General features: G+C 40.7%; 1 protein-coding gene across 5 annotated transcripts in view; it reads right to left on the reverse strand.

Annotated features, from left to right (window-relative positions):
• The window catches only part of PHKB (phosphorylase kinase regulatory subunit beta), a 209,795-nt gene that overhangs the window by 185,880 nt on the left and 2,459 nt on the right, over positions 1–21,456 (reverse strand). For 3 of the 5 annotated variants that reach the window (XM_073307739.1, XM_073307735.1, XM_073307736.1), the window contains exons 2-3: positions 20,947–21,059; positions 5,079–5,096 (exon numbers count right to left, since the gene is read on the reverse strand). The exons of 1 other annotated variant lie outside the window; for it this stretch is intronic. In XM_073307739.1, the coding sequence (XP_073163840.1) occupies positions 5,079–5,096; positions 20,947–21,001 (73 nt within the window). In that variant the 5' untranslated portion in view covers positions 21,002–21,059. The remainder of the gene's footprint in view (positions 1–5,078; positions 5,097–20,946; positions 21,060–21,456) is intronic. One more of the 5 variants, XM_073307738.1, reaches the window with a different exon arrangement.

Here is a 21,456-nt window from a genome sequence, read left to right on the forward strand (position 1 = left end):
CATCATTTACATACTGATGAAAACTGGTCAGTACTTTATATACGAGCAAATGCTGCAGTTCATTTACTATGAATACGATGTTCATTATTTCTAATTAAAAACAACCCTAATGGTAGTTTGCAAAGTGAACATGCATGACGTGCAGTCTTGCATATTAATAGAGAAAGAAGACTAGCAATAAAGACTGCCAAATTAATCATGTGGCACCTGCTGCTACGATATAACTGAAAACAATTCTGTAACATTTTAAACAAATATAATAGAAAATGTGATATAAAAATGAATCATTCACAATAACTGAACTCATTTTTCCATTGCTACACGTCTTAGGGTTTGTCTACATTGGCAAGTTTTGTTGCCAAAAACTGGCTTTGGCCTTTTTTCGGAAAAAAAGCCGAGTTTTGGCAACAAAAAACTTCCACCCCTGCAAGAGACTTTTGTCTTTTCCCCTCCCTTTATTGTCGACAAACATGCAGTGTAGACACCAGGGTTTTTTTGCAATTTTATTGGCCTCCAGAAAGAATCCCACAATTCCCACGCTGCCACTCTGGTCAGTGGTTTGAACTCCGCTGCCCTGCAGCCAACCCGCCCCTCCCACTTACAAGCCCTGGGAATTTTAAATCTCATTTCCTGCTTGCTGGCTTCCCAGAGGAGCTTCCCAGGTGAGCATGGCTGGCTATCGCACCAAACGCGCTCCCGCTTGGACCGCCACTGAGTTGTTGGATCTGATCAGTATATGGGGAGAGGAGGCTGTTCAGTCGCAGCTGTGAGTGACCTATAGGAATCGGGACACATATGGGCAAATTTCTCGAGGCTTGTGCAAAAAGGGCTATGATCGGGACACGCAGCAGTGCAGAGCGAAGATAAAGGAGCTAAGGCAGGTGTACCATAAGGTGAGGGAGGCAAACCATCGCTCCGGTGGTGTGCCTAAGACCTGCCGCTTCTATAAGGCGCTGAATGCTGTCCTCGGTGGTGACCCCTCCTCCATCGCCAATAGCCCCATGGATACTTCGCAGGCAGCAGAAAGAGGGTAACCCGCAGGCTGAAATTCTAGATGAAGAAGTCGAACTAGAAGAGGATGTGGTGCTCCCAGCGGGGTCGCCTGGTGGGGCAGGCAGCCAGGAACTTTTCTCCACTCCAGAAGTGCTCAACGGCGAGCAGGAAGCAGATGAGACTCTGGATAAGTTGCTGAGGCTTGTGTAGGGAATCGAAAAGTGGGAGGTAGGTAGTGTTTTCTGTGAGCTGGACATTGCTCTGTGTAGCTAATCTGCATGGCCAAGCAGGGTATCGATGGACATCGAGACCTGCAGGGAATCCTCCAGAGAGGCTCTGGAAAATTTCAAAGAGTTACTTGTTACTCCTCTGCCACAGATTCCAATGGATTACAGCCTTGTTAGTTCCCCCATTGTAGAAAACTTTACCATGCCATTTAGCAATCACTGGAGCTGGACCGAAGTGGCACATAGCTGAGCTGCATATAGACTGGGGTGAAAGCCACAAGCATTCAGCAGCTGTGCCCTGGTTTCTCTGGTCACCCGCAGCAGCGAGATGTCAGCCAGCAGGTTGGCTGCATATGAAAAAGTGTGGGATAATTTTAGCATGAGTTCCCTACAAAGCTGCCCTGCAAGCCGTGACCTTTTTGTCCATACGCACAACCGCTTTCCCCCAACCTCCAATACTCACCATGATTGGGGTGCTCCCTGAGCTGTGTGCCTGCCTAGAGTCTCAGAGAGAAAGTAATTTCTACTAGCAAAATGCACTTTTTATTAAAACATTTCAATCATTTGCTGGAATGTAACAATCCCCCTTCTATTCAGCACAGACTTTGAAGAACACATCTCGCATCCCTGCAGACCGGCTTCAGCAGATAAGAAAAAACCCTAGGTGCAGCAAAGAAAACATGTTCTCCGAGGTGCTGTAGCGCGATGAGAGACAGACCAGGGAATGGAAAGAGTGCTGGGAAGCCGAAAGGCAGGACAGAAAAGAGAATGTTGCTTTTGCTAGGCAAGCAACAGAGCAGATGATAAAAGTTATGGAGCAGTGGCTCTCAAACTTTTGTACTGGTGAACCATTTCACATAGCTAGCCTCTGATCTGCAACTGACCGGTAGCAGACTGGATTCACCAGCTTCCACACAGCAATTGCAACATGCTTCTCTACTGAAAGGGCAGCTCTCAATCTGGTGTCCTTGCACCACAGGTCAGTGGACAGCTCAGCACGTAGCTCCATGAAGGTTGCTTTACGCAACCTAAAGTTCTGTACCCACTGGTCGTCATCCCACACCTGAATGACAATGCGATCCCACCAATCAGTGCTTGTTTCTCTAGCCCAAAACGACTGTCTACCGTATGCAGCTGCTCTGTGAATGCACAAAGCACTGACAAGTTGCTGCCATCAATATCACACTTGGGTGCCTACGATTCATCCTCTGCTTGAAAACATGGACTCAGAGCAGAGGCACCGGAATAGAGGAGGCCAAAGGGCCATGGCCCTCCCACTTTTTGAAAGTGGACAGACCTTGCCCATCCATTTTTTGCCACAGGCCCAGCACCCTGACCCTCCTCTTCCCCTTGAGGGCCTGCCCTCTGGCCAGGCCAGAACCTGGAGCCCAGGCTGGGTAAGAGTGGCCCGGGGAGCCACAAACCCTCCACCTGTCTAGGATGGGGGCGGAGGGGAGGCCAAGATCAGCCCCCAGCCCATGTCCCTGCCCCTGGCAAATAGAGGGTCTGTGGCTGCCCACAGCTGCCCGGGCAGCTCTTACCATGGCTCAGCTGCGTCTCTTTGGCCAGGCCCCACCCTGAGGCCAGGCGGTAAGCCAGAGCCAGGTCAGGGTAAGAGCCACATGGGCAGCTGTGGGGAGCCGCAGACCTTCCACATGCCCTGGGTGGGTACACAGGCTGGGGATTACTCTCTGCCCTCTCCTCCCACAGGCAGGTGGAGGAGCCTGGGCTCCCCGACCCGGCTCCAGCTTGCAGCTTGGCTGGTGGTGGGGCCATGGAAAGGGAGGGGCCTCATGCCACCCCACACTTTTAGGAAAAAATCCATCACCCGTGACTCAGAGAGAGATCAAAGGCGCAGCCAGCCCTGAACCATGAAAATACCCAAACCAGACACCAATTATTTTTTAGAGTGAATTATGTTAGCTCATGTATAATGCCACAATAATTTGTATCTTATTCAGCATATGCTGGGAAATGGTTCCAACCAAGATGGATTCCCGGACAAAACCTGTGGTAAGAATAGTCTGAAACAAAACAGCTCCCTATTGATAGACTTGAACATCTTCATTTGCATCATCTTTTCTTACTCCACGCTAGACATCACAAAGAAAGAATGGAAGTTTAATGGCTGAACACTGTTGATTATACCCACCCAACTAACAGATATATATACACATCAATTTTTTCTATATTACCAAAAATGTTGTTATTCAGACAAAAGAACGAACTGTTCAAACATTGTGGCTATTACATAGGATTACCACCTCTCTGGTATTTGACCAGCCTGTTTTTTTTTTTAAATGGATTTGCCAATGGCCACAAAAATACTTTAATCTGTCTTTATTTTTTTTAAATGTGGGTCTAAATATCTGCATTATCATCACAATATACTGGGATATCCAATGTTAAAAGTTTCTGTGTTCAGCTAAAGATGTTGCAGTGTTCCCGTTTCTGCGGTTTAAGAAATAACAGATCAACACTCTTGAAAATTCAGAAGCTATCTGCCCACTAACATGCAAGTGCATTGTGTGTGTGCGTGAGAGAGGGTTTGAGTCACGTGAGAGTGAGAGGAATATTAAATAATGGAAAATCAGGGCAATGGTGCAAGTCATCATACTACTACCCTGAATAAAAAAGGATTACATCAGAAATTGCACATTCAACGACAACTGGCTACACAATACAGAGTACAAAGACTGACTGGCAAAATGTGCTGATAAAACAAAGACCCATTTGTTATCAATCTTAACTATATTTGTTCTCTCTCTAGATACAAGTGGCTGCTCAAGGGGGAGTTTGTGGAGTTGCCTTGTGGTTAGGGTAGCAGTGGACTTGTGTTGTTGGGGCAGGTTTTTGCATTTCAAAGCTGGTAACCTTACTATTTCATAGATAGAAATTTTAATTTATAAATAAAAATCTACTTGTATTTCAATATCATAGAAACCATGAGTTTACGCATGTGCGCTATCATTACAGGACAAATTTGTCTTCCACTGAAATGGCAAAATTCCAGTAACTTCAAATCAGAGTAGAATCAAGTCTTGGTTTTCTCCATCTTTTCTCCCTCTCCTCTCCCCAACCCCTCGAGCTTTCATTTGTCTTCCCCTCTCTCAGCTGTCTCCTATTCCTGTAAACACACAAAATAGTCCCTGAAAGATCACTTGACATAAAATAAAGGCTAAAAAACTGGAATGGTATTTAGCTTGTCTAGCAAAGGTTAAAAATAATATGGAGTTAACATGTATTAATTTAATGAATTTACAAGCATAGCTGTGCGTGACTCTTGCAAGTCTGTCAACTAAAACACAATTAAGGGAAGAGATGTGAATTGAAACAGAATGGTTTTATTACAATGTGGAAATAAAACAATATTACTCAATGATATTACTTACATAATACTACTACTAAATACAAAATGGTGTGTGTGTGTATGTATGTGTGTGTGTATACACACTTAAGTCATTTCTATTTTTTTAAAGTTCGAAGTAAGATGATTAATCCAATGGTTTCTTTCAGGTAATATATATATTCAGTCTTCAGTTTTGAAAAAGGACTCTCTCTCTCTTTTGATATATATATATATATATATATATATATATATATATATATATATATATATATATATATATATATGAATGAATGAATGAATGAATGTGCAATGTAACTTAGCTGTTTATGTAACTTTTCACGTGCTCACCAAAGCAATATTCTATTATAAATCATTTGTCAAATAATTTTACTAGTACAGAATCTATTTTAAAACCCACTGAAGAAGCTTTACCTAACACAGCATATATATATATTGCAGGGATTTTCAAATTCCAAAAGATCAGATTGTGTTCTAACAGTTATACTCACCGGACAATCTGTGACCCTCTGTGGCCAGCAAAGAAACAAAACAAAGTTACCATCCACAAAGTAATATATTTCATTTTTATTTTAAGAATGGAACATATAAAAAGTTTATGCAGAAAAAGGACTGAGTGGAACAGAAAAACATAGAAGTGTCAGAGTCCTACAGGCAACGAATAGTGTTAAATTTAAGTGTCTGACATTTTAGCAATAGAAATAATTTAAAACTACTCAACTTTTTGATAATACACAATAGAAAACCATGAGAATTAAAAGTTAGAGACAAGCGATAAAAAGTCCATAAAAGTGATTAAAGCATAACATAGTTTTACTCTTAAGAAGTAATCATGTGGGAGAAATAATTATATTTGTAGGACTAACAAAATCAGTGAGAGGCTGGATGGAATTTGGGCAGAACTTTCTGACACACCAAAGACAACTGACCTTGAGGATGAATGACAATTCATTCAGCTCATCGGGTACAGATATGATGAATTGTTGGCATTGTCACAGTGTGCCAACCAGCGGACCATTACTTCTGGTGCACAAGAATTGGCATGTTGTGGTGGGATCTGATCCTTTTGGAAACTGGGATGACCAGCAGTGGCTTCAGAACTTCTGAATGAGCAAACAGATCCTCACAGAGCTGTGCGAGGAGCTTGCATCAAACCTCTAGTGCCAGAACACTCGATTCAGGGAAGCCATAGTGGTGAGGAAGCAGGTGGCTATATTGCCCTGGCGAAGGTTGCAACTCGAACAGCTATTGGTCCATTGTAATTCACTTTGGAGTTTGAAAGCCCTCCGCCAGGGTTGTGGTTGTACAGGTTTCCAAGGCAATTAACACTAACCTATCAATGGGTGGTTTCCGTTAGAAAAATTCCAGAAATAATAGCTGGATTTCAGAGCATGGGATTTCCAACCCGTACAGTGGCCACTGAAGTCACCCTCATCCCAATACTTTGCCCACCAAATGGAGCAAGTGAGTACCTGAATTGAAAAAGTTACCATTCACTCCTTCTGCAAGGCTTAGTGGAACAGAGAGGCAGATTCATGAATATGGGAAACACTGGAAAAGTTCCTGCCACAGCAGGGTGCTGAAATCAGGACAGAAAAAGGGACCTGATCCCTCAGAAACCATATGGTTTTCTACAGTGTATCTGTGCCAGCTGTTATTTTGGGGGACCCCACATACCTACTCCTGATTTGGCACACTAAACTGTACCCTGACATCTGTGATGCTGGAAAGAAGGAATTCAATTACAAACTAAGTAGCTGTGGAATGGTCATTGAGTGCATGTTTGACAGACTGAAATCTCTTTGGCACTGCCTATGCACCCATCTGGACGCCAATATGGCCAACATCATTCATATAATTGGCACGGGCTGCTCACTGAGTGGGCTGAGGACAACTCTGGTTTACAAACTCTGTCCATGCATCCAGATCCCACCCATGTGCACACTGGGCCTGGTTCTCAGTGGACAAGGGAAATCAGGGCTGCCACATGTGTCCACATCTTCGAACAGCAAGGATGCACAGGATGACATCTGATTGTGCAGATGAATGCAGTCACACCCTGTGCAGCTGCTGGAAAAGCACATGACAGAACACATACTTGTGAGGTTACATAACTTTGTGATGGTTTTGTTTCCCTGTAGCCAAAGGTCATTAGCTGTTCATTCCTGTGACAATTCACACATTAGATAATTATAACAGGGCATCTCCACTGGCTAATCACCTTAGGGTTGGGTTTGTGCTGTGAAGGGTGGTGGCTAATTTATAAAGTGGTCACTGGGCAATGCTTTTGTCTCAACTGTTCACACTTGTTTACAAATCTCTGTTACGGGAAGCACTCAATCTCCCTTAACAACATTTGCTTTGGACAGTGTGTGCACACCTATTCTTTTTTTAACCTTGCTGTCAGCAGTGCTAACTCATGCACTGAGCAGCTATTATAGAGCGCTAATCATAAGGTTGAAGCAGGTCATGGTTCGGGGGTGAGGGAAGAAGGAGGGACCATTTAATCACTGGGCAGTGGCAAATGACTGTATTGTTACTTGAACTGTGTTTTGTTTTTCTGCATGTGAACCAACCCATAAAAATGTTTATCTACTCATTTTCTGTATTGTGGGTTTTGCTGCTTTTAGAACTAGCAGTGGGTTCTAAAAGCTCATAACACTAACTGCACTTTCTGCTCCCTCCCACATATCCTTGGGACTTCAGATATTTCTTAACCTGTGTGGGGAAAAGGGTGTGGGTGAGTCCAGGAGGCAGACTGTGACTCTGCTACTGCAGGAGGAAAAGTGAAGGGAGACATACTCTGTGTCAGCTGTACAACAGGTGCAAGGAACATCACCTGGTGGGTTGGTTCTGCCCTACACATTCTAGGGCAGAGCCACTTGTCTTCCTCTACACAAATATACCCTTCCTACCTGTGCAGGAATGAGTATAGCTCTTGGGGTGAGGCCACTTCCTTCTCATCTCTCACCCCCAACCCCCAAAAGGAGGTACCCAGCACAGGGGAATAAGGAGATGCATGACACCACACCTTACTCTCCTGCATGGGCAGGCAAGATAAGCCATAATCTGACCCTTAAAAATTGGAAAAGCTAGAAAAATTAGGAACCTCCACCACTATGTTTGTATAAATGGAATCCAAAGCAAAATAACTCATTCTTCCTATACATGCCACAAGTGCTTCAAAAATGGCAAACAAACAAACAAATAGCAGTAAACATTAGCAAGTGTATTGATTACATATGACTGGCAAAAAAGTCAGTTAAGACTAAAAATTTTACATTATAGACAGAAAGCTTGATTTACTTCTGCAATAGTTGGTAAACAAAATAGAATACAAAATTGCAGTAAAATACGGAAAGAAAAATTAAAAGACCATTCCACTACTTTCAAATTGCTGTTAATTAAAGGCTCAATCATGCACCCACTGAAGTTAATGGACATTTTGCTATCAATTTAAGCCCCGACCCTACAAAGTCTTATGCACATATTTAACATTGAAATCAATAGGATTGCTCACAGTAGCAAAGTTAAGCACATACATAAAGGTTTTCAAGATCTGGGCCTCACACAACAGCAGGATATAGCCCCCAAAGAACTAAATGATACAATGGTGATAAGAGGACAGCAAATATCTCAGGAAACTACTATAAAAGAACCAGTATTTTATTTACAGTTAGTAAGTACTGTGTCAACCATTTACAGGGTCATAAATGTTTATCATGGATTTCATAATATTTTGATTTTTTTTAAATGCTCCAGCTTCTGGAGACATGCTATCATGTAATAACCTCCACTTTCATTTAAAAAAGAAAAAGGAAGTTTCCAGCCCTCATGGTTGTGGAAAAATGCTTGAAAATGTGAACCATAAACATTAAAAAACTAGAAAGTAAATAAAAGAGCCAACAAACTTAAAGACGAAAAATCATTTTTAAGCCAATCATGTGATTTGGGGCGGGCCCTGACTCATGATTTATGAACACTCAGGATTGACAATAACCAGCGGTCGGGTGGCTGGTGAACTTTGGGGCAGGTGCGGTGTAGCAGAAAAAAAATCTCACGAGTATACAAATTTGGCATTTGCAATCAGGCACTTAAATTCAAAATAGGTAAATACTGCGTAACAGGGTATCACTCTCTGTCTCCAGGCTGGTATAGCAGCTGAGATAATACTAGAAGCAGCAGCTGTAGCAGCAAAAAGTGGAGAGCCTACTGGACGTTGCAGGACAGACAAGCCCCCATTTGGTCTGTGTTGTTGTTTAATGATTTCCCACATCTTTTCTCACCGAGCCTGCCTACAGCACTGCAGATGGAAAATCTCTGCAGGACCCAATTGCTGAAGTTCGCTCTTATTCCTGAGCTTGGTTCCTCTGCTCATGAGGCAAGTCACACAGGCGGTGGTGACTGTAGGGCTCTCTAGTGTGTCAGCAGAGTTTTAAAAATCAAAGTGTAGTGTGAAGCAAGATCAAAAAGTGTTTTTGCCTTTTGTGTTTTGCCCCTTTTTAACGTAAAACGCGGCCTCAAACACCACCCTTCTTCCTGCACATATTTTATGTTTGAAATATCAAACATCAGGAACTCACTTCCTTCTTTACTAGAAGATTAAAGGAGGGATCTCACATCTCTCCATCCCCTAAACTGGGGAGGAGAGGGAGTATATGGAAGGGAGGGAATGTTTACTATTAGACAATCTAATGGTCCCCTCCAAACTGATTTATGGGGAAGAGACATCTATCAAACTACAGCTTTGCATCATCAACAAGTCCTCTGAAGATTTCACCAAGGTTTCACGACAAAGAGAGTGAAGACATTTAGAAAAACAAAGTAAAACAAAATGAACAAGTGTGAAAAGGCTTGCAAGATCTCTTTGCATATCAAAAAGTGCAAACATTTGGTTTGCATGTTTTGTAGTTCACCCTTTGTAACTGCATATGCATTCAATACCTATTTTCTTATGTTATGTTCACTACCCCTTGAAGACTGAACTTTAATGTAAAAGAATACTGAACAACAACGTACATTAGGATCCAACACAAAATCTGGATCTAGTACATGGATGCATTAATCTAAGTTTTCCTCCAAAAAGCTGGGTAGTAATATCTATAGAACTAAATTATTAACTTACATCAGAAATGGACTTCTGCAAGTTAGTAACTAGCAGGATTTCAAGTGGCTTGAAACAGACAGGGCATAAAAGCATAGGATGTTATCATTTTGATTTTGGAAATATCTCATGAGAAGACCTCTCAAGATCTTTACCCCAACTTCCATGAAATCCTCAATTATTTTTGATATTACAATATATACTGTACATAGATTAAATATAACCATATTTTGAGTAAATGTTAAGCAATTGACCCCCAGCCCTTTCAAATAATGGTTCATCTTTACTTAAAAGTTGCAGCATCTCAAATCCATTATTCCTGAAGTCTGAAGATCACTAAAAATAGTGACAGTTTCCCACAGAAATTGGCTAGAGGTATAAAGCAGCATAGTGCTGGTGAAATGGATTTCCCTAACAATGGTCACTTATTAATATGGAAATACAGTAGCATTCAGAGATGAGAAAATATGGCTGTCAGCTATGATACTTTGATAAAGTACAAACATTTTAAAAAATAAGATTAACATGCAGGTGAAATCCACACATGCAGCAATGACAGATAATGTCAACATGTTTATTGTGCCTTATAAACAATTTTTGATACTGAGAGAAACCACAACTGCGGCCACTGGGAGCTGCGGGTGGCCATGCCTGCGGAAGGTCAATGTAAACAAACTGTCTGGTGGCCCACCAGCGGATTAACCTGACAGGCCATGTGCGGCCCACGGGCTGCAGGTTGCCCACCAATGTTTTACACTGTACTGTTTAAGGTCAACCAAAATTAAGTAATGATGGTTAGGCCATATCATATCCTTTCCATAATCATCTCCTGGCCCACCATCCTCTTCCTCAGTTTTTTAAGATTACAGAGCAGCACCTGTCAGAATGTATTACCAAAGAGCAAAGAGTTTCTAGCTAGGGTACAGTTTGTTCTTGTAGGAGTAGTCTACTAAGAATTCCATGCCAGCATGTGGTAAACTACAATAAAGTTTGGATTAAATACAGTAACTATGCAGAAGATCATGCAATTGGGCAAGGTGTTTAAAAAAAGCTTTTTGTTGCCCTTTTTAAAAAACAAACAAACAAAACACGTGGAACACACATACACCTAATCTTGTGCAGCTATTTTCAAAACTTTTTATTAATTTTACTGCTAAGTGAAGTATGGAACTAACTACATGGCAGTAGAGAGTGTTTGATACAGACAGATGTTATACAAACTACTCCACTAAATATTGTCAATGCACCTCAATCCTGCCATACAACTGACAAAACATTTCAGTCTTAAATCACTCCTGAATAAAGAATGCCAACTGTGTAAAGCTGTATTTTGGATTCATACATGCTAGCACTAGTAGAGATTAGGATGAAACAAATTAAGTGCTCTCAACTGTGACGAAGACCCATTTGAACCTAGTGTTGATGACAAAGTAGAAAACTAGTTGATCTTGCACAGAATTAGAGTGGATGATCTAATAGCTCCTTTACATATCTAACTTCTATGATTAATAGAATCACAGAATATCAGGGTTGGAAGGGACCTCAGGAGGTCATCTAGTCCAACCCCCTGCTCAAAGCAGGGCCAATCCCCAACTAAATCATCCCAGCCAGGGCTTTGTCAAGCCTGACCTTAAAAACCTCTAAGGAAGGAGATTCCACCATCTCCCTAGGTAACCCATTCCAGTGCTTCACCACCCTCCTAGTGAAAAAGTTGTTCCTAATATCCAACCTAAACCTCCCCCACTGCAACTTGAGACCATTATTCCTTGTTCTGTTGTTCCATGAACCCAGGTCTACACAGGTGAAACATTAACTCCTTGTGCTACTTGTCATTTTTAATCATGACATAACGGAGGAAAACTATGAAAAAAGCCTGTTTTTACAATCAGACAACCTATCCTCATGAATTCAGCTGCAAAACGCATCGATTTATGACTGTACATGAGAATTACTTGGCTCTGCAATAGGACCAAAGTTATGATCTATAAAGCAACTTTGCACTATTATACATGCATTATGTTTTAGAGATAACACATTTTAAAAGAAGTAAAATTAAAGCAGGGAAAAATAAGACACCTTTCTCCCTACGTTCAATTCACATTTATATTTGTATAGTCTGTATATCAAATATTTAAAAGCTATGAGCAGGGTATTTTTAATATTTTTTCAAGAACTACCATCACTGGTTGCCCAAAGCCTTTAGAGGGGTAAGCAAGATTTTTTTTTTTAAACAAATTGCATTATTTTAAGAATGAACTATTCCCAGGCACAAGGATATGCATTGCTGCCTGTAATTCCAAGAACATTACCACACAAGAACAGATAATTCAAAGCAAAATGAACAGAGTGTATGAAACCAGAATGAATGCATAACACTCATTAGTTTCTATGGAAACTATGGTTAACTATTCCTTTGAAATCTGTGTTTAAATTCATTGACCAAGTTGTAGTGATGTTTGAGAGGTGTGCAAAATATGTCACTGTACTATCTGAGTTAGAAAAATCACCCGCTTTTTACTCTCAAATTATCCATCCAAACGACATCTGAACAGATGTCTACTGTCAGACGGGAAACAAAGTAGTGTGAAAATAAAAGTCTCAGTTTCAAGCCAAACAGCCTATTTGATGAAACACTTGTCCAATTAAAAACTCAGTGGGCTTTCAACACAATGTTATGGAGCAAAATATAATTTGGTAGTCAATGTATGGCTTTTATATGTTCACAGTTCATGTAGTTTTTCTCTAAAAGTGTACTAGAAGTTGTGATCCACTGGACAGGAACACTGGACAGAACAATTAGAAATCTGGATTCTAGTTCTGGCTTTGCTACTGACTTGCTACAAATCCTTAGACAAGATCCTTAACTTGTGTGTGCTTCACTTTTTTCCAATATAGTTCTAAGATTTATAAATAAAAAGCACTATGTAAATGCCAATTACTTTTAGAGACCCACTCCTTTCCTTCCCTCATGTTTCTCCTCTGAGAATATCAGCTCCTTGTAAACTAATTAACGGGCATATTTGAAGACGCACTGTCAACGTGTCTAAGATCATAATTTATTTCCCTGGCAGTATTTCTAGCAAATGTCTTTCCCCCTTCCCCAAACTAGACAGTTTGGGTCTTAAAGAACACAGTCATTATAAACTCACTAGCTGTGCCTCTCTGATGGGCTGATGGTCTTAGTTTACAAGAACACTCCTTACAGCCAGGGGTAATGAACACAAACAATTCATAAAATGTATTGAGAATAGACGTTCTGAACAAATATTTCCCATTAGCCAGAAATGGGAAGAGGAGGCATGGTGGGAGGGGGCACATGGAGTCACGTGCCTCCCCAGAGTTGCTGCTTGGCTTGTACTGAGCATGCTCAGTAACGTCTGCTGAAACTGCTGCCCTCACTCTGTCCCCCCAACTATCAACAGGTATGGGTCGTCTCTTCACATGGGTGTGACTAGCACAGGTTTCTTTTTGCCTGTTTCTTGGTTACCTTATACACTGAAGTTCCTGCTTTTAAATGGGAGTCTTGTCCTTGGTCCAAAAAGATCCTTTCCCTGTGACAACTTTTTCTTTAACTCACACAGTCTGCCCCAATCAGCTTGGCTGGTCTGCAACCGCCTACCTACCCTCATTTTGCATCTGTCCTCCTCAAAGATTTCTCTATATAAAGTGAAACTTAAAGTAAAGCTTCACACGTGATTTTTTAAATTAGTTTTCGCATTAAAACATTTTTGTAAAAACAAATTAAAAATATAGACACATACATGTTTATAGAAAGAACTGCTTCAGACAGTCGAAGTTATAAAAAATAATATACACAAACTGAGAAAATACTGAGACATGATAGGTATGGGTTACTGTTTGAAGAGAGGACTGAGCTCTAGTCACACCTCTGATACAGACTTTGTCCATGGTCTCTGACAAGTCCTTTAGCATCTCAGCCACACTTTCCTGAACTGTAAAATGTGGATATTTATTTCCCTTACTGAGATATTTTGAGAAATAAATGTTGAGTGCTATGTATGTGCTTAGTATTATTATTACATCGCCTTCATTTCTCTCTTCTTAGTATTATACCCGAAAAGATTTTTGAAATCTAGAACAGGAAGACACTTCTTAGGAACTCAACCAATAAGTTTAGGAAATATATTGTTGATGAAGATTTAAAAACAACACAATACACTTTATTTATAAAACTCTGCAGATAAAAGGAAAAACATAATGGCAAGAACTATGACAATTTTATGAACAAGAGCTGATACAAGAAAAGTTTAAGCATTCAATAATTCTAATTCCATATGTTATTAGAACAAAGGCTAACGACTTCATGATTTACAGTAACAATGTCTATTTCCTAGGTCACTTTTTTTTAATCTTTTTTCATATTTTAGAAATGGTAACCACATCTCCAACAAGTTATTGTCACTGTCTAACCTCAACCCTGAGCTTTTCCATTATGAGAATGTCTGGCAAGGCTTGAAGATTCATAATAAATAATAAAAAATAAGAAGTTCTGTGTCCTAATTTATTCCTCATACTGTAGGAAGGATGGAGTAGTGGCTAGTGAATGGGAATGGGACTTTAATTTCTGGCTCAGCCAGATTTCTTGTGTGATCTTGGGCAAGTCACTTAATCTTCACTGTGCCTCAGTTCTCTGTACACAAAATGGAGAATACCTACTTAAATCAAACTAATGTTGTGATGTGATGATAAAAAGCCATTAATGATCGTGGGACATTCAGCCACTATGGTGATGAGAAATACGTAAGTATGTAGATCAATGCATTTACAAACATGCCACTCAGTGGGTAATACATAAACTATGTTCTTATACAGAGGGCCAAATTTCAACTTCGAAGTTCTCAAAAGTAAAGTTAAATGTTTGAAGATTTGCCTGCAGCTTCTGTTCTTCCCAAGGGAGAGTAAGGTTTGACAACAGCAGGTGTTTTTAGCAAAACACTTTCAGTATTTCGTTACCAGCATCTGAGACAGGCAATTGACTGAGTGAACATTGCAAGGTCAATTGGCAGGAAAAAATTAGATGCATACCTAATCCAGTTACAAATGTTTTATGCTTACTTTAGCAAACTAAATTTTCAAATGTAAGATCTAGCACTCATGCACATTATGTAGATTTGTGACATGCCCTGTAAGACTAAGTCCAGAATTCAATTAATGAATTATGCTAATTCATATATGTGGTTCTTATCCGTGACAGATTATTTTCTTCATTTTATTTAAGTACAATTTTTCTTTACTAATTTAATAATCTAAGAGGAAAGAGATCAAGGCTTTAGACTGAATGAAAAAATGCTTCTTTTTATAGATTTAAATTAAAATATTCAGTGAGAAAAATAAAATTTCACAGAATACTAATTTCCAACCTTCAATTTATTAGATTCCTTCTTTAATCTCATGGCCCTGTTCCTGCAACTAGATCCATGTGGATGCAAGAGTTTGTCCACATGGGTGAACTGGCAGAAATGGAACCTACATTACAAGGAGATCAGAAAGGCAAGGCCAAATTAAGTTCGGGAATAAAGCTGCCACTGAGAAATAAGACAATGTCATGTCAAAAATAGTTGTAGGGGTGCAAGAAAAATGTAATAATTTGAGACCAAACATGTATTGTAATTTATAGTCACAGTTAATACTATTTAGCACATATATAGGCCTTTTTATGGTCAAAGCACTTGATAAACCTTATCAGTATATATTACCCATATACTCATTAGGGAGTATGTACATGTAACAAGGTGTAAACATAATAACCTCAGTAGACAAAAACAGATGGGGCATAGGAGAAAGGATGCAAACTTAGAAGTAAATAGACTGAGGCAATGTTTTCATACGTTTTGTTGAGTCCATTATTTTTGTAGGTTCTCTCATTTTTACTTTTCCCTCCTCTTCCAGCCTCTCCTAGACCTGTACGCATCCCATATCCACCTGCCCTGACTTTATAATGTCAAAAGCAGTCTAATGGATTCAACTTGGTGTTGAAATAGGGGGCATCTGGTAAGGTCTCATCTCTTTTCGGCTCCAAGTGTTTTTGTTGTTGATTTAAAAAAATCTGATTCCTTCCAATACTTTCTCTACAACCTGCACTCATTTAGTCACAGCTCCATTCCGACACTCATTCTCTACCCTCATTCCTGCAATTTAGTTCTGTACTATAAGATCATTCCTACCCATTAACTAGCCCTCTCTCATGTTTTCCTAATTTAATCTGCCATTATCTGTGCCACCCCTTTTCTAATTTGTCCCATGACAGTGTAACCTTCTATCCCCACACCTCCATCCAAAAGTCAAACTTTTATCCTCAATTAATGTTCATTGAAACAAAAACTATGAGATTAAAGAGGACTTTAATCCATTTTTCAGTGATGAATGGGTACTTATTATGTTAACTCCAACTCATCCCCCCAAAAAATTCAATGAGCATACGTATCTGTATTATACATGCTATATAGGTATTATTAATAAATTAAAAGAACAAAAGCATATTGCAATAATTAGGACTGGGAAAGATAAAAATTATAACCCTTTCAACTCAGAAATATAATTCGAACCAATCATTCAAATGAAACATTTTATATGAAAGTACATGAGGGGTTTACTAATTTAAGCACCCTCTGTTTTAGTCTGAATCACCAACTGATCAAAGATCATCACTCTGGATTTAGGTTACTGGCTAAATGCTGTGAACTTTACTGAACTACAAACATGGCAATTATTCATATTCTTTGAATAGCAGTGGCATTGGCAGCTCCTTGACATGTTTTGCTGGTAAGATCCAGATGCACTTTCAAATAATCTAAAATAGTCATGGTTGACCAGCATTGTACCCTGTAAAAGATAACAGCTATCTTGTTCACCATATCCTCTTACAGAAGGCTTAAGGCAAGACATTTTGACAGGTCTTTTAAATCTTGTCCTTGTGGTTTCCACTACATCTATTATCTAATACAGGGACCAAACTAGTTCAGTTGGAATCAGTCATATCACTATCAGCTTTTCTTTCCACTTTAAGGTTAGATGGATTATTGCTTTTAACAATAACCTTGGCTCCTGCGTTAGTGTACATCAAGAATGCTTCCAACAATCCGGCAACTCTTCCAAAGTTACTCTGCTGAAAATCTTCCTCTTCAAGACAGACTTTTGTCAGGAGTAAGGACCTGCAGCTAGCCTGCTTACCTGCTAACCTAAAACCCAGGCAGTCTAAGGAGTGCGGCTGGGCCCAACTGAGACGCCAAATTGTCCAAATGACTGAGGGGATCAGCAGACCCTTATGACTAGCAATCGGGAGCTGGCTGCTCAAAGCATTTGCCCATGCCTGCAATAACTCCCGTGCCAGGTTTTTTCGCAGCCTTTCCTCAGCCCAGGTCATGCAACTCTGACCCACAGCTCCAGTTCCTGACTTGACTTTGGCTCTGACCCTTGGCTCTGGCATCTGGCTTCTGACTCCAGTTTACTCCCGAGAGAATTCTGCACCAAAAAATTAAAAATTCTGCACACAATATTTTAAAATTCTGAAAATGTGTGTCAATAAATAAATGTGGAGGCTCCAGCATAACAGTGAGGAGCACAGACCACTGACTGCATGGAGGTGGGAGATCAACGTGCACCCTGCAGCCCCCAAGGTACGGACTCGGCGGTGAAGCTGCACCCAATCCTGACACAGTGCAAGGGCTGAGCATGCCCAGGAAACACCCCAGTACCCTGCCTCTCTGCATCAGGTGCACCAGGTGTGGGCAGGCAGGCTCAGCCCAGCAGGATCCAAATGTGGAGGGGTTTAGTGTGGGAGGATCCAGATGTGGAGTGAGAGGGCAATCTGGGTGTGGATGGCTCAGTGGGACGGATTTGGATGCACAGGGGATTGTTGGGGGGGTGGGATCCAAGGGCAATGGGACTCTGCAGGTGGGTCCGGATGAATGTGGTTAGGGCTCAGTGAGAGGAGATTGGGTACATGGGGGATGGGACTCAGGAGGGGGAGTTTGTGTGTGTGGGACTCATCAGAGAAATCTGGGTGCTGGAGGAGTGGGGCTTGGTGGGGTGGGAGTCTGGGTGCAGCTAGTTGGGGCTCAGTAGAGAGAGGGTCCAGGGGTGGGGCTCATCAGGGTGGTCCAGGTGTATAGGAGTGGGGCTTGTTCGGGTGGGGATTCAAGTGCAGGGGGCTCAGTTGGTGGGGCCTAGGTGCAAGTGTGGGGATCCAGATGCAGGGGTGTGTCGCTTGGCAGGGGGTGGTCTGGGTGCAGGGGGATGGAGCTAGGCAGAGGAGGTCCAGGTGCAGGGCTCAGAGGGGGTTGGTCTGGGTGAAGGAGCTCAGGGGAGGTCCAGATGCAGGAGGGAAGGGAGAGGGGCTCAGTGGGGAGGGTTGGGGGGAGATTGGTGGGGGCAGTCTGAATGCAGGGGAGGGTCTGGGTGCAGGGTTGCTCCGGATGCAGGGGGTGAGGCTCAGTGGAGTGGGAGTTTGGGTGCGCGCGGTTGAGGCTTGGTGGTAGGATATGGGTATGGGGGAGTCCAGTACGATCTGACCTGGCCAGGGCATCCCCAGCCCCACAGTCATTTGCTTCTCCGCCAGTTGTTCCAGGCGCTCAAAACAAAGCGCCTGCGGTGCTAGGGAGGGACATGTGACCTCTCGTGGCTTCTCTTTGCTTCCTCGTCAGAAAGTCATTTTTCCACAGGGAAGCAAATAAATCTGCAACGGACATGAATTCTGTATACGCAGTGGCACAGAATTCCCCCAGGAGTACCACTTATGACCAGCAGCTCCAATTCTTGGCTGCCTGACTCCACCTTCAACCATGAGGCACGACCACTGACATCCCAGTCAAGTGACACCTTTCCACCTTAAGTGACATGATACAAATACCCTCTTCTATTTCTAAAGCCCAATCAGGTCCCTCCTCCCAAAAAATCAAAAGCTGACCATAAGCAGAGTTTTGTCCCCAAAAACGCAGAAATGCCAGGGACCCAATGGAGTCTGCTACAAACTTCAGGACTGCTACTGACTTTAGGTGGAAGGCACTCGGATACTACAATGACGGGAGGCAACATAAAGCCCTAAAATATATAGATATAACGTCTTAGAATGCTTTACTTGTCCTGATAGCTGAAGCTTGAGAGCAAAGTTTTAGGAGAAGCAGCCCACTTTTAGCAGTAATTTTAAATACATGTTTCATCTATAAAGGTAATACTGGGACAGTACTACAAAGAATTCTTGTCTGTAAAGCTATTTGTGTTAGCTTTTCACCATTCCCAAAATAAATATTTCAGTAATGAGAAGCAGTAAATTACCATGCAAAACTGCAAACAAACAAACTTCAACTACTAACCTGGGAGAACATAAACTGCAATTACTAACTCAGGAGAACTCATAATTATCTTTTACCAGGAAAAAAAACTGAGTTATTTAAATTCTTTTCACAGTTTAGTTAGAGGAACCAATTAAAAAAAAAAACTACTAATTTTTTTTAAAGGGACCAAACTTTTAAATAGCCTTTTGTGATAAAGAATTTTGTATGTGCATATGCATATAATGTCTTTGTAATTCCATGGTAAGGAGGAAAACATGCAATGTATTTTACCAGTCTATTCCTTAAAGCATGCCATTTAAAACTAAGCATCATCTAAGTTAAAATAAGAGAAACAAAATTGTCCTTGGAAGCGATTAAGGTTTTTGGAGTTTGCAAGGCTTACAATATACAATGTGTTCAAATTGTACTATTTCCAGAAATTAAGCTAACTTCTGCCAATGACCCCTTGTTTCATTGGTGTAAAACCCTTTTAAAACCTCTATTACTCTCCTTTACAAGACAGAGAAACCAACTCCAAACATATTTCTTCTGATACATCTTATTAAGTCTCTTCATCTTCTGAAATAAAAGAAACAGTTTATGTAATTCACTGTACTCGGACTTTACCACTGGATTTCAGAACTTGCTGTAACTAACGATACGTAACACAGTAGACGCTCGAAACAATAAACTCAGGAGTTTATTCTCAAAACCCATTAACATAAACATAGGCATTGAAATTGCTACAAACCAAACAGGAAACTATCTTTGGATACTCAAATGTCAGTATTTTGTGCTGCCATTGCTCAACCTGAGACTTCAGGACAACATCAGCTTTTAACTGGTACAAATCTGTTTAGTTACCAGTAGGAAATGTTGAGTAGTTACACAAATTAAGAAAGTAGAAAAACTCTGGGCTTGTCTTCGCTACCGGAGTAAGTCGACCTAAGTTACACTACTTCAGCTATACAGTGAATAACATAGCTGGAGTTGACATAGCTAAGGTTGATTTACCGTGGTGTCTTCACTGCGCTGTGTCAAAGGGAGATGCTCTCCATTTGACTTGCCTTACTCTTCTCAGGGAGCTGGAGTACCTGAGTCGACCTGAGAGCACTCTGCTGTCGATTCAGCGGGTCTTCATTAGACCCGCTAAATCGACATCTGCATCGATCTCCCTGGTAGTGAAGACAAACCCAGATTATCAGTAGAGGCAAGAACCCAAGTAGCTCCTTTAACACAGAAGGGATGGAGAAAGAAAAGTACAACAGAAGCTTACGGGGCTCTTCTGTTGAGATCCTTGCAGTGGACAGCTGAAAGCCTTTCAGATGCAATCCGACTGAGAGTCACCACTGAAAATTTGTGCTACTAGTACAATATCTAGTAGATTAAGCTAAACTGGAAAAAGGCACTCTTATATACTCATGTGGAGTGGTATATGAACAGATACTGTGCTTTACATTCACACTGTATCTTAATCCAAGCATTTTATTTTCAAGCGTAGAGAAGCCTTAAGACTGTAGCCAGCTACATGAGACATGCTTAAAAAAAGAAGCTATTTGTGGTTTAACACTAAAAAAAAAAAAGAAGCTAAACAATGCTCTAACAGCACCTTTAACTTAACTGTCATTACAAAGGAAAGTTCATAACCAAGACTGTCACCGTAAAAGAACTGATAAATAATACACAACAAAAATACACACAAAAAACCCAACATAATTAAGGATTTTTTTTTCCTTCTGAAAATAAGAGATTTGAAATTTGGAAGGCTTTCCCCACAAGAAGCTCAATCCTTGGACATAAATTTTTCTTAAAAAATTATAAATAAAAGAACTGCCAGTACAAATTAAATACAAAATACATATGGCATTTTTATGTTAACATTGCAAGAAAGCAGCAACAAGCAATCACACTTTTCAAAGTGGAAGACACAAAAACATAAAAAAGGAAAGACCACACACTTACCAAACCTTGAGAAAGTATGTGCAGAGCTCGCTTTGTCATCGTCCGAATTGGCCATTTCAAACTGATGCAGCTAATCACAAACGTCTCAGGCTAAACTACAGCAATTTTCAAAACTGTCCAGTGAGGGTTAGAAGCAATCAGCATTAAATTAGTGAAAGCAGTGTTAGCAGAGTTATTAACATGATGCACTGGACAATCAAGGGGATAATTAAGATTAATTATTATTATTTATGTTTTCCCTCTTATACCCTAAAACTTGGTTTTCTTGTGCCTTAGTTTTAATAAACAACATCTAACCAAGTAACAGGACCCAGATATGCATAATCTTCCCATACTGAATATTATATAAAAATAATATTACTTTATTTTGAAGTAAAATTCCTGGTTAATTTATAACAATGCTTTGAATATTTACCCTTTCTATGACCTGATCTTGCACCGCTGAAGTCAATAGTTTTGCCACTGATGTCAATATGTGCAGAATAAAGCCCATACATATTCTACTCCAAG

The sequence above is a fragment of the Lepidochelys kempii genome, chromosome 12, assembly GCF_965140265.1.
Source record: "Lepidochelys kempii isolate rLepKem1 chromosome 12, rLepKem1.hap2, whole genome shotgun sequence".
Taxonomy (NCBI): Eukaryota; Metazoa; Chordata; order Testudines; family Cheloniidae; genus Lepidochelys; species Lepidochelys kempii.